At 45.7% G+C, this 27,104-nt stretch overlaps 1 protein-coding gene across 1 annotated transcript in view; it reads left to right on the top strand.

Annotated features, from left to right (window-relative positions):
- The window catches only part of TKTL1 (transketolase-like 1), a 21,725-nt gene extending 1,064 nt beyond the window's left edge, over window positions 1-20,661 (top strand). The window contains exons 2-13 of the mRNA XM_005886162.2: window positions 1,855-1,972; window positions 4,838-4,935; window positions 5,876-6,067; window positions 6,153-6,280; window positions 7,499-7,692; window positions 9,350-9,514; window positions 11,893-12,049; window positions 13,796-13,926; window positions 16,076-16,159; window positions 18,326-18,422; window positions 18,555-18,674; window positions 19,848-20,661. Coding sequence (XP_005886224.1) covers window positions 1,855-1,972; window positions 4,838-4,935; window positions 5,876-6,067; window positions 6,153-6,280; window positions 7,499-7,692; window positions 9,350-9,514; window positions 11,893-12,049; window positions 13,796-13,926; window positions 16,076-16,159; window positions 18,326-18,422; window positions 18,555-18,674; window positions 19,848-20,020 — 1,657 coding nt within the window. The 3' untranslated portion in view covers window positions 20,021-20,661. The remainder of the gene's footprint in view (window positions 1-1,854; window positions 1,973-4,837; window positions 4,936-5,875; window positions 6,068-6,152; window positions 6,281-7,498; window positions 7,693-9,349; window positions 9,515-11,892; window positions 12,050-13,795; window positions 13,927-16,075; window positions 16,160-18,325; window positions 18,423-18,554; window positions 18,675-19,847) is intronic.
- The last annotated feature ends 6,443 nt before the right edge of the window (window positions 20,662-27,104 follow it).

The following is a 27,104-nucleotide window of genomic DNA, read 5'->3' as shown; positions in this document are numbered from 1 at the left end:
GGCAGAAGTTTTTGCCTACTGATTCAATCTCTTTGTTAGTTATGGGTTTATTCCGACTTTCTATTTTTTTGTGACTGTCTTAGGTTTTCTGTTTCTCGAAATTTTTTCTAGGTTGGCCCATTTATTGATGTACAACTATTCACAGTACTTTTTATAGTCCTTTTTCTTTCTGTAGAATTGGTAGTAATGTCCTTTTTTCGTTTCTTAAATGAAATTAGTAATTTCAGATCTGATTTAATAATTTAGTAATTTTTTTTACTTAGTCTAGCTAAAGGTTAATTTTAATGTTTTCAAAGAACCAACTTTTGTTTTTGTTTATTTTTTCTGTTTTTTCTGGTCTCTATTTTATTCATTACATCCCTGGTTCTTATTTATCCTATAAGGAAGTTTGTACCTTTTGACCACCTATCCTAACCCCACCTCTAATAACCACAAATTTGATTATCTCTTTTTTATGAATTTGTTTTTCTGTTTTTATTTTATATTCCATATATAAGTGAGATCACATAGTATTTGCCTTTCTACTTCTGACTTAATTCACTTAACAATGCTCTCAAGGTCCATCCATATTGTTGAAAAGGCAGAATTTCCTTCTTTATTTTGGCTGAATAATAGTCCATTGTATACATGTACCCCATCATCTTTATCAGTTCTGTGGACACTTAGGTTGTTTCCATGTCTTGGCTATTATAAATAATGCTGCTATGAACATAGGGGTGTTGATAATCTCTTTGACATAGTGCTTTCATTTCCTTTGGATGTGTTCCCAGAAATGGAATTGATGGATCATATTGTAATTGTATTTTTTATTTTTTGAGGGTCCTCCGTACTGTTTTCCATTGTGGCTGCACCAATTTTCATTCCCACTAACAGTGAACAAGGGTTCTCTTTTCTGTACATCCTCATCAACACCTCTTATCTTTTTTATAATAACCATTCTAACATAATGGGAGGCGATATCTCATTGTAGTTTTGATTTGCATTTCCTCGATGACTAGTAATGTTGAGCACCTTTTCATGCACTTGTTGGCCATTTGAATGTCTTTGAGAAAATGTCTATTCAGGTCCTTTGACTATTTTAATTGGATTATTTTGAGGGTTTTTCTAATGAGTTGTCGGAATTCTTTATATATTTTGGATATTAACACCTTATCAGATGTATGGTTTGCAAATATTTTCCCCATGTAGTAGGTTATTTCATTTTGTCGATGGTTTCTTTGCTGTGCAGAAGCTTTTTAGTTTGATGTAGTCCCACTTGTTTATTTTGTTGCTTGAGCTGTAGGTGTCATATGTAAGAAATCATTACCAAGACTCATGTCAAGGAGCCTTTTTTCTATGTTTTCTGCTAGGAGTTTAATGATTTTTGGTCCTACATTTAACTCTTAATCCATTTTAAATTAATTTTTGTGAGTGTTGTAATATATGGGGTCCAGTTTTATTATTTTACATGTGATTATCCAATTTTCCCAGCACCATTTATTGAAGAGACTGTCCTTTCTCCATTGAGTATTCTTGGTTCCCTTGTCAAATATTAGTTGAACATATATGTGTGGGTTTATTTCTGCTTCATGGTATTTCTGATTAATGACATCACAGATAAATTCAAGCAACTGAACAAATGTTCAAGTGCTTATGGAGTCACCAGGTTGTGAGGTTACTGGGTCTGAAGGCATCCTTAAAAACTGAGCTTGGGAGGCAGTGGCCCTGCCTCCCTTTCCCTTGGTTGGATTCTTCCAAGGCTAGGAGCAATGACTGCTGCTTCTGGTCTGAGGAGACTGTGCTGAGAAGTCTCCTCATGCAGTATCCTTGGTGAGTTGCCTGTGAGAAATGACCTGTGCCATGTCTGTCTTTCAGCCACCCCACATCATGCAGCAGTGCTGCTGAAATCATGTCTGTGCTGTTCTTCTACATCATGAAATATAAACAGGAGGACCCAGAGAACCCGAACAATGATCGCTTCATCCTTTGCAAGGTAAGCAGGCATGGGAGCCCAGAGCCTACTCAGATGCTCGCTTAAACTCACTTTTATAGCCACCATGTAGCCCTAGCTGGTATTACTCAATGGTTGGAGTATCAGCTCACATACTGGTTCTATTCCCGGTCTAGGGCGAGTACCTGGGTTGCAGGTTCAATCCCCACCCTTGTTGCCGCACATGTGGAAGGCATCCAATCGATATGTCTCACATCGGTGTTTCTCTTTCTCCTTCCCTCCCTCCTACCCTCTCTTTGTCTCTTTCCTCCTTTCTCCATCCCTTTCTCTCTAAAAATCAATGGAAAAAATATCCTCAGGTGAGGATTAACAAAATATAAAGATAAAAATATAGCCACCGTGTGGCAACAAAACCTGAAATGGGCTCTATTTATCTTTTTATGTTCTTTTTCCTTTTCCGTATATCTTAGTCCATTCGGGCTGCTGTAACTAAATACACAGACCGGATGGTTTATAAACAATAGAAATTCATTTTTCACAGTTTTGGAGGCTGGAAGTCCAAGATCAAGGCACCGTCATGGTCGCATTCTGGTGAGAGCCCTCTACCTGGTCACAGACTTTTCACATGGAAGAAGCGGCCTCTCTAAGGCCTCTTTTATAAGGACACTAATCCCATTCTTGAAGGTTCGGCTCTTGTGACCTAATCACCACCCATAGACCCCACACACTTCCTAATACTATCACCTTGGGCATTAGGTTTTCAACATAATGTATTTTGGGGGGACACGAACATTTAGGAGCATAGCACCTTATAAAGATCTAAAAGGTGTCCTGGGGAGGACTGTGTGGTATGAAGGATGACTTGTGGCAAGTAGCCACCCTTCCTTTCCTTTGGTGGTTCCCCTCCTCACCCCACCTAGCACTAAGTTCCCCTTGGCAGGGTCATGCTGCTGTCATTCTCTGTCACACGTGGGTAGAGGTGGGCAACATAGCGAGTCCAACTTGCTGAGCTTGAGGAAAATTGAATTGGATTTGAGGAACACCCTACCCTGCCAGTCAGCTTTCTCTTCCATTTCTCTGCAGATCTGACTTGACATTAATGGAGGACTTTCTCATTACATTAGGTATAGTGTCAGGTACCTCATTACATTGGGTGATGGGAAAGAAACGGGACGTTAAAAGTAAGATCGACTTAGAAGAATGTATAGCTCTGTGCAGCTCTTTGATGCTATCTGAAAGTTTGCTGTATCCTGAGCTATTTATTTGTTTTTCATCTTCACCCGAGGATATGTTTGTGTGATTTTGTTTTGTTTTTGTTTTTTCATTGATTCTAGAGATGTTGCCTCCTGATAGGGGGTTGAACCACAACTTGGGTATGTGCCCTGACTGGGAATCAACCCAAAATGAGACCCATTGGTGCATGGGACAGTGCTCTAACCATCTGAGCCACGCCATTCAGGGTCTGAGCTAATCATTTAAAACTCAACTAGTAGAGCACCAGGTGCAAACACATCAATGTTTGTTTCTGTCTTTCCCTGTGTCTTCTACTCTCCCTAAAAATCAATGGGAAAATATCCTCGGGTGAGGATTAACAAATAATAATAAAGCCATAATAATAAAGCCAGGGAGAAGCAGAGTTGGTCTGAGTGCAGAGTCTAGGCTGGGTCCAAGGGCATGCAAGGCAACTGGGAACCAGAGCTTGTTACTGGAATAAGGTAGGAGCCATGGAGAAAAGAATGAAGCTAGAGAGACTTTAGTGGGACAGTTCTGTGAGGCTAGAGATGCAAAACAGAGAGAGAGTCTCTGGGGTCACAAGAGCACGTGGAGAAACCTAGGGAAGGTCAGGAGCCCTGAGAAGAGCAGAAGAGTTGGAATGAAAAGGAGAGGGATCTGAGACTAACAAATACCCATCCACGGTAGTGACAGCGCACTAACTTCTGCTTGATTGGAGCTGTCATTTGAATGGAGCAAGGGAGCAGGCAGACAAACCTGTAAATAGCTAGCTATCATATCAGATGGGGCTGAGCATCCTGGATCCAAAGGAAGTGCAGGAGGGGTAGGGCTTACTAGTTGAAAGAGATGGTCCAGGGCGGCCATGATGCTGACATTTGAGAATTTTGGAAAAGGCGAGGGAGTGAGCAATGTACCTATTTAGGCACAAGCCCACTGAGCACTTGCGGAAGAGAGAGCAGCAAGTGCTAAGACCCTGAGGCAGGCATGTGCCCGGATGTTCAAGGGGCAGCAAGGAGGCCAGAGCACCCAGAGTGGTTGGAGGGAGAGTAGGAGGTGAAGAGGGGCCAAAGTGGACAGGCCAGTGCAAGACCTTGGGCTCTACTTGGCACAAGATAGAATGACTTGGTCGGTTCTTGGCAGAGAGTAATGAACAGGCTCTCGAATGGCAGCTGTGTTGAGAATGGCTATGGAGGAGCAGGAAGGCCACTGCAGTGATGGAAGGGAGAGGAGTTTGTGACCAGGCCAAGATGGTGGCAGTGGGAGGATGAATAAGTTCAGTGGGCCTTAAGAACCCGTATTCTCCAAAAAGATTGAACATTTTCGTTTGTGTATGTGTGGATAAAAGGCCTTGTAAAATGACAAGGTTCATGCTTAGGTTTTCTGCTTTGCTTTTGGGCCCTATGTAGCCTGCAAAGTGGAGGAAAAGCCTCCCTCTATGTTCCCAAAGCTCCAGTTGCCCTTGCCATGTTGCGTTGAATACCTATGGTTCCCCTGTCTGTGATCTGAGATTTGGGGTGCATGTGGGTGTAGTGAAGAGGAAGTCACACCACAGGGTGGGAGGGGACATTCTGAGGAGCAGCCTGTTCTCAGTGCCAAAAGTTGGCCTGATACTTAACTTCCTGATACCTGTGTCCTTCATGTGCACCTAGGTTCATTTGGTTCCTTCTCTTACAGCGACTGGCATTTGTTGATGTGGCAATCGGATGGTACGGACCAGGACTGGGGACTGCGTGTGGGATGGCATATACTGGCAAGTACTTTGACAATGCCAGGTAAGTTGCTTACCCAGAAACCACTTAACTGTCTCCATACAACACCAGACACTTTGGCTTTATTTAATCAAAGGTTTCTTTTTCTGAAGTGGTTCCACCTTTCTGAAGTCAGGCATATCAGTGCCTTTCTTACAGGGGCATGTGCTCAGATGCTGCTGAAATGGGAGCAAGGTGGAGGCTGGTGGCTGGGAGGGGGTGTTGTCCCAGGGTTGGCTATGGTTATGTGCATGTTCAGAGCCCCTCAGTTCCTGGTTCCAGCCCGGGTGGTCCTTCTGGAGGCATTTCATGCTTCCTCCACTACTCAGGCAGCTGCCCTGCTCCATTTCCCGTAAGTCTGTTGACATTTTTCATCTTTCATTATTGCCTCTATTAGTCCCTATCCTACATTTAATCACTTTTTAAAACATAACAGCATTTTCGTGGGGTCTGGGTTGTGTTTTATTGATATAAATGTTTCATGTTTCTGCTGCGGAGGAGTTTACCATTTGCAACAGAACATATGCTCCTGAGGTAGAATGTTTTGATTGTTATGATTATTGTAAATAAATTTGTAAGATCAGAAGTAGAAGGTGGCAATGCTTAAAATGGAGCTTACCAAAAAACTGTATATGTAAATGTTTGGGTGTTTAAGGGAGCAGCTTTCTTCCCATCCCCTCTTGTTTGTTGAGTCCAGAGAAGTGGCAGAAGAACCTAGAAATAGCTAGAATGAGAAAACTAGCCAAAGGTGGTGAACCCCGTCTCATGAGACCTCAGCTTTTAAAGCTGTGTTTCCTCAGCTGTCGAGTTTAAACAGGGTGGACAAGGAAAATAGTCTTAGGAACTTGATGATCTGAAGCAGCTGCCTCCGTCGGTTCCTTTGCTTCTCTCCATGAAATGTATTTGCTTGAGTGGCCCTGAAGAGACCCAAGCAGAGTCCTAAACAACTTTTCGCTTGCCCCAGCTACCGGGTGTTCTGCCTTTTGGGAGATGGTGAGTCTTGGGAAGGCTCCGTTTGGGAGGCATTGGCCTTCGGGTCTCACTACAATCTGGATAATCTCATGGCCATCTTCGACGTCAACCGCCTGGGCCACAGTGGCGTCTTGCCCATTGAGAACTGCATAGAGATCTATCAGAAGCGCTGTGAAGCCTTCGGGTAACTATCCTTCCTGTCTTATGTCACCTCTTTTCTGCCCCATCCCCCCTTCACCTTGTAACCTGGCCTCCTCCTTGGTTGATAGGTGGAACACTTACGTGGTGGATGGCCGTGACGTGGAGGCGCTTTGCGACGTGTTCTGGCAAGCAGCTCAAGTGAAGAACAAGCCCACTGCTATCATTGCCAAGACCTTCAAGGGCCGTGGCATTCCAAGTAAACAAGTGTTTCTTTTCAGCTTGGGGTTATTAAAAACATCTGTCTGCACAGAAGACAAGGCAGGAGACAGGCTGGCCAGGCAGACAACTGACTTAGTGCACAATGGCTATGCTTGAAATATGTGTGGAGGCTCTTGCTCTCCTTGGCTCTTACAGATAGCATGTCTGGTTACGGTGGAAGGGGAAGCCCAGACCCCCAGCAAGTGAGCAGTGATTTTTCTGCCTACACAAGAAAGTAGCTAGGAGGATAGTCCAGTTAGAGGACTGGCAGGGAATGAATCTCTGCAGGAGTGCAGTGTGAGAAGGTGCTGCTACCTACGTGAGCAGATATGTAAATAAGGGTGGACACAGACACAGACACCCATGCTTGCCTATGTCCACACTATCAGGGAAAACACAGGCAACTAGTAAAATGGTGCCTCTAGGAAAGGTAGCTGTGTAACATGGCCTGGGGGAAGGAAGGGGTTTTGAAAGTCTTCTTGCAGATGCCAAAGCTGACACCTAAAGTTCTCTCAACCTAAAGTTGTTCCTCTCAAATATAAATAGTTATAAAGAGTATGATTCCTGGTGTGTTTTGACATCAAAATTTTGTAATAAAACTGTTCTATAACTCCTCCCCAAAATACAGTCTTACTCTGGTATCCCCAGTTCAGGAAATGACCACCTGACCAATTTGCTTCTGGCAGAAACCTGGGTATCATCCTTGCCTCTGACTCTTCCCTTATTTGCCCCCTATACACATACCCAGTCCACCATCAACTCTGATTTCTGCCCCTAAAGTATATCTCAGATCTGTTCACTCCTCTCCATCTCTCCCTAACTGCTGTCTCCACACGCCAGTCCCCATAGGGCTGCTATGGTGATCTTTCTTCTTTCTTTTCTACAACACAGGCCTGACCAGTCGCCTCCCCCACTCCAACCCTTCAGTGGTTTCCCATCTTGCTTTGGACAAATCTCAAAACTCCTTATATGAATGGGATCCTCCATGGTCTGCCCTACCTGTCTCTCCAGCCTCATCTCCCTCACTTTCCCCAGCACATGGACCAGTGGCCCCCTCAAGAGCCTCTGGGCCTTTCGTCCAGGCTGTTCTTTGGGAGTGCAATACCATCTCAGGCTGTGCCATGTTTTTACTCTTGTGAATCCTTGGCTGACATCTTTTCCATCAGAATATCTTAAATATTTATGGAATAAACATCTTTTATTCCTTTGGTTGCAGGCGTTGAGGATACAGAAAATTGGCATGGAAAGCCAATGCCAACAGAAAGAGCAGATGCAATTATCAAACTAATTGAGAGCCAAATAGAGACCAACAGACAGCTCACACCAAAATTCCCTGTTGAAGACTCGCCTTATGTCAACACCACCAATGTAGAGATGACCTCTCTGCCTGTTTACGAAGTCGGTGACAAGGTAAGCAAACTGCTTTGTTCTCTGCTTTTCTTTCTAAATACATGGGACTCTATTGACTCAGATATCCATGGATGAACCAATTATTAGGTGGTGTGACACCTAGTAAAGGTTATAAGCAATAAGGATGGGTTTACCAATTTTTTTTTACTATGTCTGATATTTAGTCTTTGATTTCAAACTTATATCTGAATTTTCTTATCAGTCATTTGCTACTTAGTGCCCAGCATTGTGTAGGTTTTGTTTGTTTCCTAAATTCAGTTTGTGAGTTGGCAGTCCACTGTGCATGAAAAAATTCTGTCTGCTCTAAGAATGGGGGCCTGGCTGGGCTGATCTTTTGAACTTTCTGGTTTACACAAGGAACCACGCCAATTAAAAAGACCAATTCTTGCCCTGACCGGTTTGGCTCAGTGGATAGAGCGGCCACCTGTGGACTGAAGGGTCCCAGGTTCAATTCCAGTCAAGGGCCAACAGGTCATCAGTTTGATTCCCGGTCAAGGCACTTGCCCAGGTTGTGGGTTGGATCCCAGGTTGGGATGCATGCAGGAGGCAACCAGTTGATGTTTTTTTCTCTCTCCCTCTTCCCTCCTCTCTCTCTCAAATAAAAACAAACTAGACCAAAGGAAAAACTATATAGATCAACCTCACTTATGACTATTAGTGTGAAAATTCTAAATAAAACAGTCACCGATTTCAACTCCATTAGTATACAGAGTATATGCAAATTAGTAATTTGGATTCATCAATATTAGAGAGGGGGAAATTATCATTTTGATGCATGGGAAACAAAAGCAATTCATAAAATTTATTCAATCCTGTTGTGTGTTTAAAAAACAACCACTGCCCTAACCAGTTTGGCTCAGTGGATAGAGTGTCGGCCTGTGGACTGAAGGGTCCCAGGTTCGATTCCGGTCAAGGGCATGTACCTTGGTTGCGGGCACATACCCAGTAGGGGTGTGCAGGAGGCAGCTGATCGATGTTTCTCTCTCACCGATGTTTCTAACTCTCTATCCCTCACCCTTCCTCTGTAAAAAATCAATAAAATATATTTTTTTTAAATACAACCACCACCTCTTAGCCCTGGCCAGTGTGGGTCAGTTGGTTGGACATTGCCCAGAGACCCCTTAGTCTGCAGGCTGATGCTCCAACCACTGAGCAACCCGGCCAGGGCTTAAGTTCTACATTTTAATGTTTACAGCTGAAAAGTCACAGAGGCATTTACATTTGGGGAATTTAAACTTTTTTTATCCTCACCTGAGGATACGTTTTTATTGTTTTTTTAGAGAGAGCGGGAGGGAAAGAGGAACATCGACTGGTTGCCTTCCGTATGCACTCCGACCAGGAATCAAACACAACCTTTTTGGTGCATGGGATTACGCTCCAACCAACTGAGCCAGCTGGCTAGCGCAAGGGAAATTTAATTTTTTTAACTATACAAATGGTACAGAAGAATAAATTTATTTTTGAGAAATTGATACCTAAGTGAGGCAAATATGCATTTAAGATTTGCTAGCAACCCATTTTTATGACCCTAAAGGAAATTATTGGTGAATCGCAAATTTGCTTTCTTCATTTAGATATAATACAATTTGTAATTCTACAAAATGTTCACCTCCTTTCTAAATCCATTCTAAGAAACTCTACTGTTTGACTTTTCCAGGTAGCTACTCGCAAAGCATGTGGTTTGGCTCTGGCTAAGCTGGGCCATGCCAATGATAGAGTCATTGTGCTGGACGGTGACACCAAGAACTCCACCTTCTCTGAGATATTCAAGAAAGAGCACCCTGAGCGCTTCATTGAGTGTTTTATTGCCGAGCAAAACATGGTGTGTATGCTGTGGGCATCCCTCTTGGGTCTTCTCATTGATTAGCAGTGGCCCACTGGACACATGAGTCCTGGCCCACATTACAGTTTTTCTTTCCATGGGTGGGGGTGGGGAGTCTCCAGGGAAACTGGTAGAGAGTAGCTGGGCAAAGTCAAAGGGGTAGTTTCCAGGACTGCTGGGAGGAGCATGGTAGACTGTTCAGCACCCTGTCCCGATAGGTCGCAGCCATCTAACCCCAAGGCTCCAAGCCCAAAACATCCTGAGTTCCGTAGTAGCTCTAGGTGGCCCTGCTCTTTCTGCCCTGCTTACAATTAAGCAATCCTACAGCCACCCAGAGGCTAGTAGGTTGAGAAAGCTACAACATACAATGATTTCTCTATTTCTTCACTGTATTGCAGGACCTAATATATCCTAGATATTAAAATGTTGTGCCAATTGCGGCCTCAAGAAGGCCAATAGAGAGCTGTGGTCTTGGGTAAAGTTGTTTGCTTATCTGTGCTTCATCTCTCCCTGGAGTGATATTAACGCAGGGAGTCTCTTTTAGATGGGTGCACACCCTCTTCTTAAAGAGAGAAAGGAGTTAATGCTAGTAAAAGTCTTGACTTCTGAAGCGCTGTGCCAGTAGAGGACAATGCACACCTGTCTTCACATTGTAGAGGCCAAAAACAGCACTGGCCAGAAAACTATGGGCCAGCAGGTCGTGCATGACCGCCAGAGATATTTTATTTGGAACAAGTAGTATTTACAAATTTTGTAATTAGTTGCAGGCTTTTAGAAACCAGATTTTATATAGAATCTGAACTTCTGGATTCTCTTCAAGAATGGGAAAGTCTGGCAACACTAGGATAGCATTTCCTCCTGCCACCAGTCAGCTGGAGCCATTTAGATGGGCTGTACCCCTGCCTCCCACCAGCCTGCTCATTCACTCACGGTGCTTCCCTGGCCCTGTCAGTGTTGGAATTTAAGGCCCCCTGTTCAGTAAAGTAGGTCATCACAATTGTAAGAATATGCACATTTTTTTCTGAGTCTCATTAAGCGATTTCCATTTTGAGTGGAAAAAATATAATCCATAATTTTCTGAACTGAGCCTCCTATCAAAAATCTTGCTCCCCGACTCATTGATGATTCCTTCAGTCACCAGTCATATGCTCTGTGCCTACTAATGTGTTCTTAGAGTTGGAAGAAGTACTAAAGAAGCAGCCAGCAGGTAGTATCCAGTACCATGGTGAAACAAGTGGGTAGTGAGAGTGTGACTAGCACCAGTCAGGGATAGCTTCAGAAGAGGTGACCTTTAAGCTGAGACTTAAGTGACAAGGAGTCAGTCATGCACAGCTCTGAGAGGTGGCATTCCCAGCAGAGGGCACAACTATCCCTGATAGGCTCAAAGTTGAGATGTTTGTGGGGCAGAAAAAAGGACAGAGTGGCAGAAGCATGGTGACTATTAGAACAAAATTGGTTCAGAAAGGTCACCAAGGGGCAAATTATACAGGGCTTTTGCAGGCCACAACCTCATGCGAGTTCCCAGTAGCGGGCAAATGAGGAAGGGTGTGACCGAGCCCTAGGACTCAGTCCAGTGTCCTTAGGGAAGAGGTGTGCGCCATCCACAGATGTAGCAGGAGCAGCAGCAGTCAGTGGGAAGGGGCATTGTCCTATGCAATGCTGCTGAGGTCAGATACAATGAAATGGAGGTCAGGCAAACTCTTGCATTTGGCACCTTCAAAGTCCCTTAAAGGCATGGTAGCCTAGAAGAAGGAGGCTAGGCAGAGAGTGGGGACAGGGAGAGAAGTTGTGAAGCTGGAGATGGGATTGTGAAGATGGAAGATAGCAGCACATACTCAAATGATGAGTAAACCCAAGAGAAGGAGAAACTGAATACGGAGGGGAGGGGATAATTACATAGTCAGAGATGCCCTTGAGAAAGGAAGAGAAGGATGAGATTCAGCATGGTGAGCAGGCCCACCATGTCTCCCAGCAACACAGTGGAGAGGCCGGTCAGGGGGCGGATGGGGGAGCCTCCATTGTTCACCTCTTATCCCCCAGGAGGTGTGAGGTAAGGGCACCAGGAAGAAAGGTGTATAGAAAGTATGGGAAGGACACCCACGAGGACTGAGGGGATGGCCATGGGTGTCCCAAGCTTTGCCTTTTTGCGTTTGAAGAGCCAGGCCAGCACCACAATTCCTCTGGTTTCTGGCAGTGTTCAGGGGACACTGTGGGTTTGCCAGGTTTGGGGTTTCCCTGGGTATGTGCCTGGGGTTGGGTATACAGAACAGGGTGTTATCAGGGGACCATGCATTACTGGTTAAGGGGAAAGGGGGGCAGCTAGGGGTGATGGGGGCCTTGTCCAGAGGTATTCTGATTCACTTTCTTGGTATTAACAGGTGAACGTGGCGCTGGGATGCGCTATTCGTGGTCGGACCATTGCTTTTGTTAGCACCTTCGCTGCCTTTTTGGCCCGAGCATTTGAGCAGATCCGTATTGGAACCATCATTGAATCCAACATCAACCTTATTGGGTCCCACTCTGGGGTATCCATTGGTATGAGTTCTCAATGCCATCATCTTGATAGCCTTTCTAGTTGACAGAGAAAGATGATTAATCTAAACGGTTAAATTGCCAATGTATGTAGGGTTTCATAGCATTTGATTATTTGTAACCACTTAAAGAAAAAACAAATGCTTTAAAAGTTCCAGGATACTCTGGGTAACTTTGAGCGGATCTCTTGATATTATTGTAAAATGCCCAGTCTTGCCGTCAGTGAGAAGAAGTAATCTGTCCTGAGTGCATCTTTAATGTCTAGCCACATACTGGGAATGAATAGGGCCACCCCAGCATTACAGAGTTCCTTTATGCTCTTGGTGTGGTCATGGCACAGGGAGGCAAGGAGCACAGCCTGTACTGGCTTTGCCTAGGTGGAGCAGCCTGGTGGGATGGAATGGGAAGCTGTGAGAATCCTGATGCTAGGGAGTGAGGCCAAGGAAGATGTCACTCTCAGGGCATTAACCTGGCAGGACATGCTAAATGGAAACAATGGGAAATGGGGAAGCCAGGAAGAGGGTTGAAATACGGTGTGCATTAGCAGTGGATGGAAGATAAGAGTGAATCTGAAAAAGTCTGAAGAAAGAGGTCACATTGCTGACAGATGGAGGAGTTCAAAATCACCTGGGAAACATCAGGGAATCATGGTCATGAGTGACAGAAATGAGGACTTGGGAAAGATGGAGGTGCCTGATGTACTGTGGTGGGGCAGGGCCCCTAGGTAGATGTGACAGCTTACAATTGCTGCTAGAATGCTGGAGGGGAGGGTGGGCCAGAAGTGAGCATTTTGGAGTTATCTCTGGGACTCCCTGGGAGAGCTAGACTGGCCAAGAAGTCTGGATGGGACACATGCAAGGGGGGGAGAGTGAAGTGAGAGGAGAGCCAACAGCATTTCAGGGTTGGCCTGGGCAGAGGGCCTAGTAGGGATTTGGGGGTCTTTGCCTGGAGCTAGGTATAGTGAAAGTTTCAAAATAAGTCAGCAACGTGAAGTGGCTCTAGGGCCAACCCAGAAGAGCTGGGAGTTCTGAGGTTAGACACTTATCCCAGGCAAGGCAGTGTGCATAGTGACAGTCTCCTTCCCAGCTCGAAGAGGCAGGCCACCCTAGTATACATTGGGCTTTCTCTTTTCACGGTGTTTCTGATCAGAAACTCTGTTCCCAAACAAACCCTAAGGTCTCCTTAGTTACAATAGCACCCCAAGGGTGCCCCCAAGGTATGTTATGCTCAGCTACCTTGAAGGCCTTAAGAAGTGAAGAAGACCACTTCAATCTAAAAACCTCAGTCTCTTGATGGAGAAGATAGAAGAGCAGAGAAGAAAAGACAAAGCTGAGAGGACCCTCTTAAGGGGACAGGGACAGAGACTTGATGGGGCCGACTCAGCCACCTGTGCTCAAGAAGAACATGAAGTCACCTTGGACAGCAGTAGCAGTGCCCAGTGATCAAGTGCCAGAGGTTGGCAAGGGTCAGGGCCAAGAAGAGATCACTGGTTGATCTGGAAGGTCAATTAGTCAAACCTCGAGTGTCACAGTGATGTCTTGAGGGAGATAGATGTGTGACAGCTCGTTATAATTATGAGGCATTATGACATACGAATTGGATAGTTTTGTAGGCTCTGCTACAGTTGTAGCCACCTTTCTCCCCCGCCCCCAGATGTCAATAAGAGCTGTTGCTTATCCAGCAGAGGAAGCGGTCCTAGCTTCTTGGTCTGTCTCATGTTTTTGTTGGGCTGTGGCTTTGTTTTCTCAGGTGAAGATGGCCCCTCCCAGATGGCCCTGGAGGATTTGGCCATGTTCCGAGCGGTTCCCAACTGCACCGTTTTCTATCCAAGTGATGCTGTCTCCACAGAGTATGCTGTGTTCCTGGCGGCCAATACCCAGGTATTTTTAGGGGCCACTGGTTCGGACAGAAAATGCTTCTGAGCTCTGCTACTAGTTTGGTACTGATGGTTGGATTTTTCCCATTTTCTCTCAGCATAAAGGTAATAGATATTCATTATAGAAAATTGGGTTGTAGGATTCCTTTTAAAAATAGAACCATTACCCAATAAAGGTGTTAAGCACATAAAACATGAACACATTCAAAGACAAATAGTGCAGAGGGATGCTGAACACCACCTGATGGCCCAGGACTTGGCAAGAAGAGGGAGCCTGGGGCTCTGAGGTAGGGAGCTTTTTGCAGGGCCCAAGGAGTGGGCTCCAGCAGTGAACCATCTTGTGCTGGCCTTAGACATACCCCATGCCACCACCTGTGACATCCAGAAAGCCGGAGAGTGGCCTGTGAGACTTCACTGCAGACAAACCCTAAGGTCCCCAACCTGGCTCCACCCTCAGAAACAGTACAGATGGGCAAGAGTGTGGCTTCTGCCCCACTTTCCCCTCTTGAAGTCTCACGCAAGGGCATCAGATGAACACAACCTAATTCCTGCCCAGAATCCAGTTACAGGGGCATCTGGGGGATATAGTTTTCACCTTTCCAATCATTCCAACTGTCACCAGACTCTCCTCACTACCCAGCCCTGCACCCAACCATACCCCTGCACAGGTGACTCTGGGCACAGTTAGGGTAGATTGTGGAAATTCCATTCTAAGCATTTGCAATGTGTTAGAGACATGTTTCTTTTTTTAATGTTTTTATTGATTTCAGAGAGAAGAAGGGGGGAGAGGGAGGGAAAGAGAAAAACATCAATGATGAGAGAGAATCATCAATCGGCTGCCTCCTGCATGCCCCCCACTGGAGATCGAGCCCACAACCCAGGCACACGCCCTGACTGGGAATCGAGCTGTAACCTCCTGGTTCAGGGGTTGACACTGAACCACACGAGCTGGGCTTGACCTTTTTTTTTCCCTTAACCTAAGTGGGCTCAAAGTTTATGTATGTTCTGTACTTGATTTTTTACTTACTATATCCTAGAAATTGTTTTATGCCTGTGTATATACATAGTGATCTCATGTGCTGGAGGATTCCATTTCTAGGAAGATCAAGAGGCAAAACAAAGCTGTGGTCACAGAAATCAGAACAGAGATTGTTGCTTGGGTACAGGAGAGGGGCACAAGGGAACTTTCTGGGCAGATGAATGCAATCTGGACTCAGGTGATGGTTATGTGCTATATACCTTTGTGAGAATTTGTGGATCGCTCCACTGAGGTAAATTTTACCTCAGTAAAGACACTGAATATAATTGATTTATAACATTGGGATGAATGAACAGAAGCTGTGTTTCTAAATCAATATATTAGTTTATAATGTATGATTTAAATATGTGCGTAGTCCTAGCTGGTTTGGCTCAGTGGATAGAGCATCTGCCTGCGGACTTGAAGGGTCCCAGGTTCAATTCTGATCAAGGACACATGCCCGGGTTGCAGGCTCAATCTCCAGTAGGGGGTGTGCAGGAGGCAGCTGATAATGATTCGCTCTCATCATTGATGTTTCTATCTATCTGTCCCTCTCCCTTCCTCTCTGAAATCAATAAAAATATATATTTTAAAGATATGTGTGTAAATTAAATACTTTAGACATTTGGATATTTATACTTCTGTTTGTGTTGATAAAAATGTATTTACATCTTACTGGGGAAATACTGAGTCACTTTATATTCCAGTGTTTAAGGTATTTCTAAGGTTGAATCATTACAAGCTATTGTGGAAAACATTAACTGTATAACATTGTGTTCTGACCTTTCTATTTAACATGAGCCAGTGCTCCTGCCCTAAATTTATGTTCTGTGTGTGGGGACAGAACAGGTCAGCGTGTATTTTTTAAATCAGTGAATGTGGCAACATGGAAAGCTTGTCACTGAACGCGTCGCCAGGGTTCTGCATAAGCTTTTGCCTGGCTCAGTAGTAACCTGACCAGGTGATAGCTGACTTGTTTGCCAGTGGTTTGCCCTTGCTCCAAAATGTGTGCTTTATTTTAGTAAAAGAACTATTCAGTCCTCCTCCTCCCTCCCTCCCTGCTTTTGTTTAAAGGTTTATTAGTTGGAAATTGAGTTAGACTTTCTAATAGTTCTGGTTTCTGTTTATACCCTAGGGGCTATGCTACATTCGGACCAGTCGACCTGAAACTGATGTTATTTACTCTCCAACAGAAATTTTTGAGATTGGAAAGGCCAAGGTAAGTCCTTAAGTTCTCCAGTGTTCTCTATGTCATTTCATGTGCAGATAACTATTCTAAAACTAGCACTAGGTATCCTCACAGTCAAGGCTTCATCCTTTCTTTGTTCTAGTTTTTAAAAAATCAGTTGTGACCTTTGCCTGCTTTTCCTCCAGAAGGAACATTTTACCAATATCAGCCAGAATTGAACTTGTCTCCTTTCTGAATGGAGTCTCTCTTTGTTGAATTTTTAAAGATAAAGCAATACAACTTGAAGGTACTTGAGTTGTTTGGCTATAACATCACACAGCCTCAAGCTAAACAGAATAATAGAACCCATTATTTCAAAGGAATAACAGATCTATGAGGTTCTGGCTTTGCATCCTCAAGGCCAGGAACAAAAGGAAATGGGAACCATCTTGCTGCTGGCAATTGTGTGGCCCTGAGATGGTTTTTGCACATTGGATGGGGCCTTAACCTGCAGACCTGCTGATAAAGGCTAGCATCCTAGGCACTTTCTATCTCCTGCGTCCTCACTAAAGCCCTAGAAGCACACATTGTTTGCAGCCCTGTTTTATAGATGAGGATCAGAGAAGGTGAGCAGCAAGAGATCATACTGCATAGGAAAGTTTTATGCCCTACTCTTACATGCCCTTTAGAAAGTCATTAATACTCTTCTTGACACGTTAAGTGCCATGTCAGTCACCGGTGACTGACACTATACTTTCCGTTTGGACCTCATCAGTCTCCAACCGCCAGCATATCGGTGAAAGCAGATATTGCGGGTTAAACGGAAAGGAAGACAAAACAGGCTTGGCGCTTAACGTGTTAAATATGTGAAAGACCAGTAGCCATTCTTGAAGGAGCAACAGGTGACATCCTACTTGGTTGCTAAGGGCTAGGCTGCTCCAGAATTTATAGTTGCTAGTGCTCAGAATGACTGTGACTGAGCACTGAGTGGCTTTAGTGCATTATATCCCCAACAGTCTATGCCTGCCACTAGGTAGCTGGCCAACACTGGGTGGAAAAGCTGCAGTATTCACCTTCAGTGTCCTACTATTCTCTGTTCTCCCACATTTAAACTCAAGGCCATATGTTTTCCTCTGGGACGTGAGGGTTTCAATGATAGTCAACGGTCTACAGAGCTTTCTCTTAACTCTCCGGTCTTTTTCCCCCCTAATATTTTCCCTACCCTAACAAAGTTAATTTCCTAATAGTAAAGTATGTGAGTTAAAATGTGTATGATAATATGCATGCTATGGATAACTCAAGGGCTGAGTTTTGCAGAAGAGACATAAGGGGAGTGTGTGTGTGTGTGTGTGTGTGTGTGTGTGTGTGTGTGTGTGTTGAGAGAGAGAGGGAGAGAGGCAGGCAGGCAGGCAGGCTAGGATATTCTCAGAGAATAGAGTGGCTTAGAAGCCCTGACTATACTGTCATATAAGAAAACCTATAAAGATGGCTGAAATGAAGATTAATTCCATATGCCTTTGGTTGGGGAGCTTTGAGGAAATCAAACTCTGAGAAAGGCCAAGGGCCCTGTCTTTGCTTGCAGAATAGCAAGTGATTGAGAGCATGGGCTTGACATCAGATGGGCCTGGTTGCTGTCTCAGCCCTAGGCAAATTCCTCCTGCTCTGAGATTTGCTTTCCTTGGCTGCAGAATGGGCCACAGCACACTCACGGCATGCAAGGGGCTTGGCACAGAGTGTATAGATAATGTCCTCAAACGGTCCCTGTTAACATGTTCACCAGTGGAGTTCAATCTGTTTATGCTCACCCAGCAAGATGTCCAAGCAGTCTAGAGATGGTGCCTCTCCAGACCCCTTAGTGGGTATGAGTCCATCCTCTGGCTGAATATGAGCCATACAACTCACTTCTGGCCCCTCTGTCTTTTAGATCCCTGTTTGATATACACCTTCTTGGTTAAAGGGTCCTTTTGTATTGTGTAAGAACTTAGTAATTTGGCACTGGAAATCATGAGGAAAGGTCGATTAATTTGTAAAACAAATATGAAGTGGGGGTTATCAAAAAGAGCATGTCATTTTTTCAGTGCTTTGATTCAGCCTTTTTTATAGTGAATTATTAATGAGTGGAATTGGGGAAGAGCAGTGTGTTAGAGTGTCTTCCACCTTGAGATGTGCTCTGAACATAGTAACCACAGCATTTTTGTTTTGCGGGTGCAATACCAGGTCATTCGCCAGAGTGTCGATGACAAGGTCACAGTTATTGGAGCTGGAGTTACTCTGCATGAAATTTTAGTGGCTGCGGATGAACTTTCCAAACAAGGTCAGTTTGTTGTTGTTAAATGTTGAAGTTCCAGCTGGGGAGAGGTGGGACTTGGGCTGCCTCATGTGCCCCAACTGGTGGTCTTATTCTAAGTCTGCTTCATATACCAAGCTGGTTATTGCTGTTCTCCAGGTACTCCTATCCGCGTCATTGACCTGTTTACCATTAAACCCCTGGATGCTGACACCATCATCGCCCATGCAAAATGCACAGGTGGCCGAATTATTACCGTGGAGGATCACCACCTAGAAGGTACGTCTTTTCAGAGTCTGCTTTGGCAGGACATTTTTGATTGGAGGCGCCCCGTGCTCCTGGGCATCACCAGCCACTTAACCTGTATTGCTGCTCTTCACAAGTATATCAGTTTAAGAGTCTCTTGGCCACCTACTCATTTGTGTATCCCCAGCACAATGTACAGCGCTTGGCCCCTCGGTGGCTTGGTGGCACCACAAAGGAGTGCCTAACTCGGCATTGTGGATGAGGAGAGTTCATGAAGAGCTTCACAGTTGCTCTTGAGTTTTGAACTATTAATAGTTTATGCCCCCCAAAATGGGAGCTGGGTAGTGTTTGGCCTGGGAAAGTTAAGTGGGCCAGATAAGGGGATGGGGAGTTTCATGTCAGGGGTCCCCAAGAGCACAGCCGTGATCCACAGTCTCTGGAAGCACTCCCAATGCCCTCACGGCTGAGATTTACCACAGGGAAAGGGCACAGGACCCACAAAGACAGGTCAGGGATGGAGAACCCCAGTCCTTAGGCTCCCTCCTTCCCTCCGTCCCTCCCTCCCATGAGGGGCCTGCCAAATACTCTCCCCTCTTCAGCAGTGAAAAATGCATCACTACAGACTCAGGGAACCCACCTGAGACCCAGCATCCTGGGTTTTATTGGGGGGTGGTCATGTGAGCCCCACCCCCGGGCCAAGCATGTACCAAATTTCCCAACTCCTAGGACTATTATAGAAACAGTCCAGGTGCAGGGAACACCATTATGAGTAGAGGAAATGTCATGTTGGCCGAGGGGACTTGCACCAGCCCATTGCCCAGGTGCCACCTGAGGGCCAACCTTGGCAAGTGGCCCTTCTGAAGCTGGTCACCTCAGGCCTGCCAGTTGCTCTTTTCTTTACAGTTCATTTGTTGATTTTAATCGTTTTGGGGATCCTGACAACTTTGAGTATCTGAGCTCCACAGTCCCCTGTATCCATGGAGCCCTGGTTGAGAGCCCCTAGTGTAGGTGGGGCTGGGAGCAATTTTGGAACCTACAGTGTAGAATGAGAACTTCTGGGCAGTCGGGAATGACTGTTTCCATGAATCAATACTAGTGAAAAGTCTTTCTCCTGGGAACCAGCAAATTCAAAGGCCTGTATATCATGGGGCATTAAGGCTGACTACCCATTTCCAGAACAGAGCCTAACATCCCTTGCTTCCCCAGGTGGCATCGGGGAGGCTGTGTGTGCAGCTGTTTCCATGGAGCCCGACATCCTGGTGCACAGCCTGGCAGTGCAAGGAGTTCCTCGGAGTGGAAAACCGAGTGAACTACTGGATATGTTTGGAATTAGTGCCAGACACATTATAGTGTCTGTGAAATGTATGCTAACAAACTAAAATAGCTGGTGACATCTCTACATTCATACTTGTTGACAAACCAGCATTTAAATCTATACTGTTTCTTCTTTCTTGTTAAAACAAATTAACTACCTTCCAGTTAAGCCATAACTACGTATACAAGTTTTACTCACATGTTTAAGCAATTAAAATGGGTTTTAAGATTTTAAGTGATAGAATGGCTTTCAAAACAACCACTTAATAGGAAGTTTTATGATGAAACTAACCGATATCTGGTCTGGGGATCAACCTTAAGTAATAGTATCTTAAATGTGTGTGTGTTTTTCTCATAAGTAAAGAAAATGTGAACTGTAGACTGTAACCGCCTGGGTTGTGCAGCACCACGCTGCACACTGCTGTCCCAGGCGGAGAATGTATGTGCTGCCATCCTACCTGCAGCTTCCTGGGTACTGTGTGACTGCAGAGGCTCTGGAATTTCATCTCCCCTGTTACGGTGCGTGAGGCAGTAGTGAAAGCTCTTAGACTGTCCTTTGCTGCTTGAGGTGACTCGTCTATGAAGAAAGAATACAACTAGTTCTAGTATACACACTGCACTCTTGTGAGGTCTCAAATGTCTCATTTGCCCAGTTACCAGACCAAACTGTTAACTCTTTTCTATTCATTTACTTGTTAAAAGTTAATAAAGCATTCAAAAGCATTTGTGCCTTGTATGTGTGATTTGGTTTTTCCTGGATAAAATCCTCAGTAAGGAAAAGCGCTTCTATCTAAACCAGGAGAAAGGGTACTGAGCAGGAGGTGCGCCACTAGAGGACAGTATATGGCCTGAAAAGCCATCCCTGAGCCAACTCCTTATTTCAGCTGTAAGTACATGAATCATGTGGCTAAAATACAAGAAGGAAGTACCAGCCAGATAAAGATGGGCTCAAACTTCAAAACTAAATTTAAAATTGACTGGATGTGTCTTGGTGTGTCATGGTCCTTATTTTTATTGCTTTCATTAACTGGTCATTAGGAGTCTTTGTCCTGGGATGTGAGGTAGGGACTGAAGAACTGGCCTGGCACTCCAGAGTCTTCCTTGGGGGCCTACTCATTCTGCTCCTGCCCTTTTAAACCGCTGAGCTCATTTCCTGGCCTGTAAAATTAGTATATTGTGCTTATTTTATAAGATTCCAAAAAAATTGGTTTAATAAAGAATTGATATGATTAATACAAATATCAAACAAAAATTTAAAAATCAAACTTATTAGCAAAAATCAGTTGATAAAGGGTCATTATCGGAAGTTTAGAAAATGCACATACACAAAAAAGATTTTTACCTCAAGCATCTCATACTCCATACAATTTAACCCATTAAAAGTATACAATTCAGTGGTTTTAGTATATTCAGAGTTGTTGGGCAACCATTACCGTGGTCAATTTTACATTTGCATCACACCAAAAACGCTGCATTGCTTAGGAGTCGCTTCCTACTCTCCCAGCCACTGACAATCACGTATTTTCTGTCTAGGATTTGCCTATTCTGGACATATATATGAATGAAATAATATGTGGCCTCTTTGTGTCTGGCTTATTTCACTTAGCATAATGCACTTGAGGTTCATCCACATTATAGCATCTGAAAGAACTTCCGTTCTTTTTAAGGCCATGTAATCATCCTCTGTACAGACCACATTTTATCCGTTCATCACCTGATGAACATTTGAGTCATTTTTACTTTGTTTACCATGAATAATGCTAAGAACATTTGTATTCAAGTTTGTCTGTGGATACATAGGGTGTCCCAAAAAATGTATGCACACACTTTGAATAATTACAAAAGGTAGTGTTTATTAAAATACATTTCAAAATTGAGCTATCAGCTGTCACAGGGTGTATACATTTTTGGGGGGGACACCCTGTATATTTTCACTTCTCACGTGTATACAAACCTGGGAGTAGAATTGCTGAGTCATATGGTAAATGTTTACTCTCTTGAGTGTCTGTGTGTGTGCGTTTAAACAGTTTTGTGATGAGTGAATCAGAATGACTGACATGAAACCAGAATGTGTAGCTATGTACTAGCACCACATTTGCTTGAATTCGGGTGTAGACTGCCCCTATCTGGTGAAACCTAAAACAGAAACAGTGTAGATACCATCCATGATTAAAGTGCCTGGACTCAGGCCCCCTCAGGTGCTGTGAAAGAACAGTCGGACCTATCTTGTACTAGGCACTGAGAGAAACCATGGTCACTCAGAGAAAGCAGTGCCCTGTGGCCAGCTTGGGCCAGTTACAGCTTTTCTGAGTGCAGAGTAGCCAAGGGGTGGGGGAGGACAGGCACACAGTAAACTGGCATAGGCACTGAATGTTCCCTAATTGTTCTGGAGCCATGGACCCTTGTCCCTGAGTCTTCAGAAGCCTCCTTGCCGCTCTGAATCCCTTCCATGGAAGAGTGGTACTGGGGGTGGGGGTGGGGGGGAGTGGCCCGCTGCTTGGCCTTCATCCCCAGGTGGGCTACTTGTTGGGCTGGTGGGGCAGTGACTAGGTAACCCACTTTGCCTGTTTCATCTGTAAAAGGGGATGCTGCTGCTCATGATGGCGATAGTATCTATCTCACAGGCGATAGTATCATAGTATGGCCAAGATTTCAGAAGTGCCATCGACATGAGAACCGCCCTGCCTTCCTGACCCGTTCCTCCTCCCCAGCCCTGGCTCGGCCCTCCGCCTGCCCCAGCCCCTTCCTGGCCTCACAGAGATTGTCCAGGGCTCAGCGGCGGCGAATCAGCCCGTCTTTCCCCTCCCTGGCCACCCCGCCCCTTCTCTGCAGCCTTGGCTGCTCACATTCCCCTCCGAATTGCCTGTGCTTTTACTGGTGCGCCCTCTACCCACCATTTGACAGCTTCGCGCCGGCCCACGCCTGGCCTGCCTACCCGGGGCGGGCACGCCAATCCTTCTGTGGGCGGCAGTGCAGGCTACGTCATTGGGTTTTGTTCCGTCACTCATTGGGACTCAGCCAATCAGCGCCGCCAGCGACAAACTGGGCGTGGAGGGCAACACCAGAGGAGCAACACCCACCAGCGTGTGGCTGGAGCCGGGCTGGTTGCACGCGCCCCGGCATTCCTGGGACTAGGGTTAGGCGGCTACCCTGACCCCAGAAACGAGGCGGACATGGACACTTGGTTCTAACCGCAAGCTGACCGGCAATGGAGAGCAGAGAAAAGGGAACGCTCGGGTGGAATGGAGTTGTAAGGGCTAAGGGTGCAGAGGAGAGGAAGGTAGTAGTGGCTTTTTTCATCCCAGGCCCTCCCGGACTCCTAAAGAGGAAGGAAAGTGACTCAGAGCTCTGAAGCAAGTGGGGCCTGGCAGCTGAGTTCTCTAGGTAGGGCATGCCCACCCACAGGCCGTTGTGGTCTTATTTGCCACAAGAAAGTAAGAGAGGGTGCCTTCTATGTCCCCACTGTGATACCGTGCCCTGCCAGGCCATGCTTGGGATCAGAAAAGCGGTGGCCTGGAATTCAGGAATCCTGAAATGGTCCCACGTGCGATTCTCTGTTTAGTGAGGAGAACAAACAGCAGTTACAGAACACTCGGAGTAAGGACGCAGGAGTGCACCAGGGCTGTAGAGGCAGAGATGCAAAAAGATCCCGCCCTTAGTGTATGCCTGTGTCCCTGAAGCATGCTGTGACTGGTCCCTAGTTTGGGGTCTAATGGCAACAGGGGGTGGTTGCAAAGGATTTCAAGGACAGCGGGTGTCCCCTTGCAAGACACCTGCTCAAATGAAGTAATGACACAGCCCTCCAGCAATGGAACACCAGTCCCAAGACACAGGAAAGCAGCCAACTTTCAACAGAAGGGCGGCTCAGAGGCACTGGGGGCTTCCTGGTGGTCCGTTTCAATTAGGATAACCAGATGTCCCGGTTCCAGGTATCAGGATCCCGCTCCTCTAACCACTGCCCTACCTTCTATCTCTCTCTCTCTCTCTCTCTCTCTCCCTCTCTCTTCCTCTCTGAAATCAATAAAGAGAGAGGGAGAGAGAGAAACATGGAGAAAGAGGGAATTCAAATGACATTGGGATTCTGTAACCCACACAATTAAACATTGTGTTTGATTTTCAGCACTGTCAGTCCTACAGATAAAGAAGTGCGGGAATTTTCAGGGCTGTCATTGAGGTCATCTGCTTGTCTGTCATACTGTGACTTGAGCAGAGAGGAAAGGAACTGGAGCTTGAAAATTATGTATAGATAGATAGATAGATAGATAGATAGATAGATAGATAGATAGATTTTTACAGAGAGGAAGGGAGAGGGATAAAGAGAAACATCCATGAGAGAGAAACATCGATCAGCTGCCCCCTGCACACTCCCTACTGGGGATCGAGCCTGCAACCAAGGTACATGCCCTTGACTGGAATCAAACCTGGGACCCTTCTGTCGGTGGGCTGACACTCTATCCACTGAAGCAAACCGGTTAGGATATGAATATATTTTTTAAATATGTTTTTATTGATTTCGGAGAGGAAGAGAGAGATAGAAACATCCACGATGAGAGAGAATCATGGATTGGCAGCCTCCTGCATGCCCCACACTGGGGATCGGACCTGCAACCCTGGCATGTGCCCTGACCGGGAATCAAACTGTGACCTCCTGGTTTACAGATAGATGCTCAACCACTGAGCCACTCTGGCTGGGCTGGGGCTTGATTATAAGGGGTTGGCAGACTGAATGTGCAAAACGGGATACCGCAGTAGCAGAGACAGTACAGGAAGAAGCTGCCGCCCCCACAGCAGGGGAAGAAGAGAAGTTGGTGTCATCAGAAGCCTAGGAGCCAGGATGGGGGGCGTTGAAGAGCCAGAGCCGGGATCTCTGAGGAGGAGCTGCTGCAATTTTTCAGGGAGAGCAGCAGCAGCAGCTAAGAGGGAGCAAGGCAGGAGGTAATTTCCAAGGCACCGTCTTCAGGTCACTGATTCTTTGGTGGCATCTCTTTGTGTCTTAATCCACCTGTTGAGATTTTTATTTCAATGCCTATGTGTTTGTACTTCTAAAGTGGTTTTTCAAGTCTGCCTGGGCTTTTAAAATTATTTTTTATCTTTTTTTTCTTTTTAATCCTCACCCAAGGATATTTTTCCATTGATTTTTAGAGAGAGTGGGAGAGGGAAAGACAGAGAGAGATATTGATGTGTCTCACATCGATTGGTTGCCTCCTGTACATGTCCTAGACCAGAATTGAACCAGGGACCCTTTGGTCCACAGACTGGCGCTCTATCCACTGAGCCAAACCAGCTAGGGCTATTTTTTATTCCTTCTTTTGTATCTTTATTTTGTTGTCTCTCAGAAGCCATTGGAGATTCTGGCAGTTACAGTAGCTTTATATCACAATAATGCAAACAATTCATAAATATCCATGAGAAACGCTTTCTGGTCTTATGAAAATTCAAAGGTAATATCAATCTGTATTTCTAAGTTCCTTCTTAAAAGGTTGACTATCATCCTATGAACCAGGAGGTCACAGTTCAATTCCCGGTCAGGGCACATGCCCAGGTTGTGGGCTTGATCCCCAGTGTGGGGCGTGCAGGAGGCAGCCGATCGATGATTCTCTCATCATTGATGTTACTATCTCTCTCCCTCTCCCTTCCTCTATAAAATCAATAAAAATCTTTTTTTTTAAAGGTGGTTCTCTTTCTCACCCTCCCCGCTTCCTTATGTGCTGGCCCAAGGCCTGGGGGATAGTCACCTGGGCTCACCCCTGACACCTTCGGGACATACTGATGTGCCACACGCATGACCCAGGAAGCTCTGAGTGAGGGAGCAAGCCAGGCTTCAGAGCATAGCCCGCAAAAGGGGGTCAGGCTTGGAGCCCAAAGTCCTTGATCCACACCCTGCCGTGGCCACTTGCTAGCTAGTGACTCAGAAAAAAACTACTCAACCCTTCTTTGTCTTGCTCATTTCCTCATGGAGAACAGGGATTGCACTGCTACCCACCTCCCAAAGCTGCCAAGAGGATAGGATGCATGAGTCCAGGCACGTAGCAAACACGCACAGCCATCACCAAAAATTACATTCTCTGGCCTCTGACAGTTACATCTGGGAACACTGATGGGGGCTACTCCTTTCTTTGACAGATTCTTCACGAAGATAGGCAGTGTCTTCAATTTTATTTTTTTTTAATATGTTTTTATTGGTTTCACAGAGGAAGGGAGATGGAGAGAGAGAGATAGAAACATCAATGATGGGCCCTAACCAGTTTGGCTCAGTGGATAGAGCGTCGACCTGCGGACTAAAGGCTCAATCCCCAGTGGGAAGTGTGCAGGAGGCAGCCAATCACTGATTCTCTCTCATTATTGCTGTTTTTATCTCTCTCTCCCTCTTCCTTCCTCTCTGAAATTCATAAAAATATATATTTTAGCCCTAACCGGTTTGGCTCAGTGGATAGAACATCGGCCTGCGGACTGAAAGGCCCCAGCCCCCCCCGCACTCAGGGTCACTGAACCAGGCTGAGCTGGCATGGCACATAAGGTGCCCTGGGGCTGAGTATGCCATGGCCGTGCCGGCTCCATATATATATATATATATTTTTTTTTTTAAAGAAACATCAATGATGAGAGAGAATCATTGATTGGCTGCCTCCTGCACGCCCCACTCTGGGAATCGAGCCTCCATTGTTGGCATGTGCCCTGACCAGGAATCGAACCATGACTTCCTGGTTCATAGGTCAACACTCAACCACTGAGCCACGCCGGCCAGGCTGTGTCTTCAATTTTAGTTTGCTGACCCATCTTAAGTAGGGCTCTGGGAGTGCTGGGTGGAGTCCTGGGTGAGGTGTCCTTTCCCAGGGAGGGTGGGTTTGCTCTGCCAGGAGTCCAGCAGTATTACACTACAGGGGGTAGTTTCTTTCATCCACGGGTTCACTAAAGTCCCTCTGCCTGTAGCCAGAGTTCCTGACCCGCTCACTCAGACCCAGGCTGGGATGGACCTGCTTCTTCTTATATCCCTGTTCTTCCTTTTCACCATGGAAGTAAGTGTCCCTTTAAGAGCACTAGTTTTAGGTGGGATCTCAGTTCTGCTCTCTCACCTTCAGAGCTTCATTAACCCTGAGTGCCTTGGAAACACAGTTGGGCAGCACCTCACTGGGCCCAGCCCCCCCCCCC

The sequence above is a fragment of the Myotis brandtii genome, unplaced genomic scaffold (genome assembly GCF_000412655.1).
Source record: "Myotis brandtii unplaced genomic scaffold, ASM41265v1 scaffold959, whole genome shotgun sequence".
NCBI lineage: Eukaryota > Metazoa > Chordata > Mammalia > Chiroptera > Vespertilionidae > Myotis > Myotis brandtii.
Note: the sequence above shows the minus strand (reverse complement) of the source record. Positions and strands in the feature narration are given on the sequence as shown.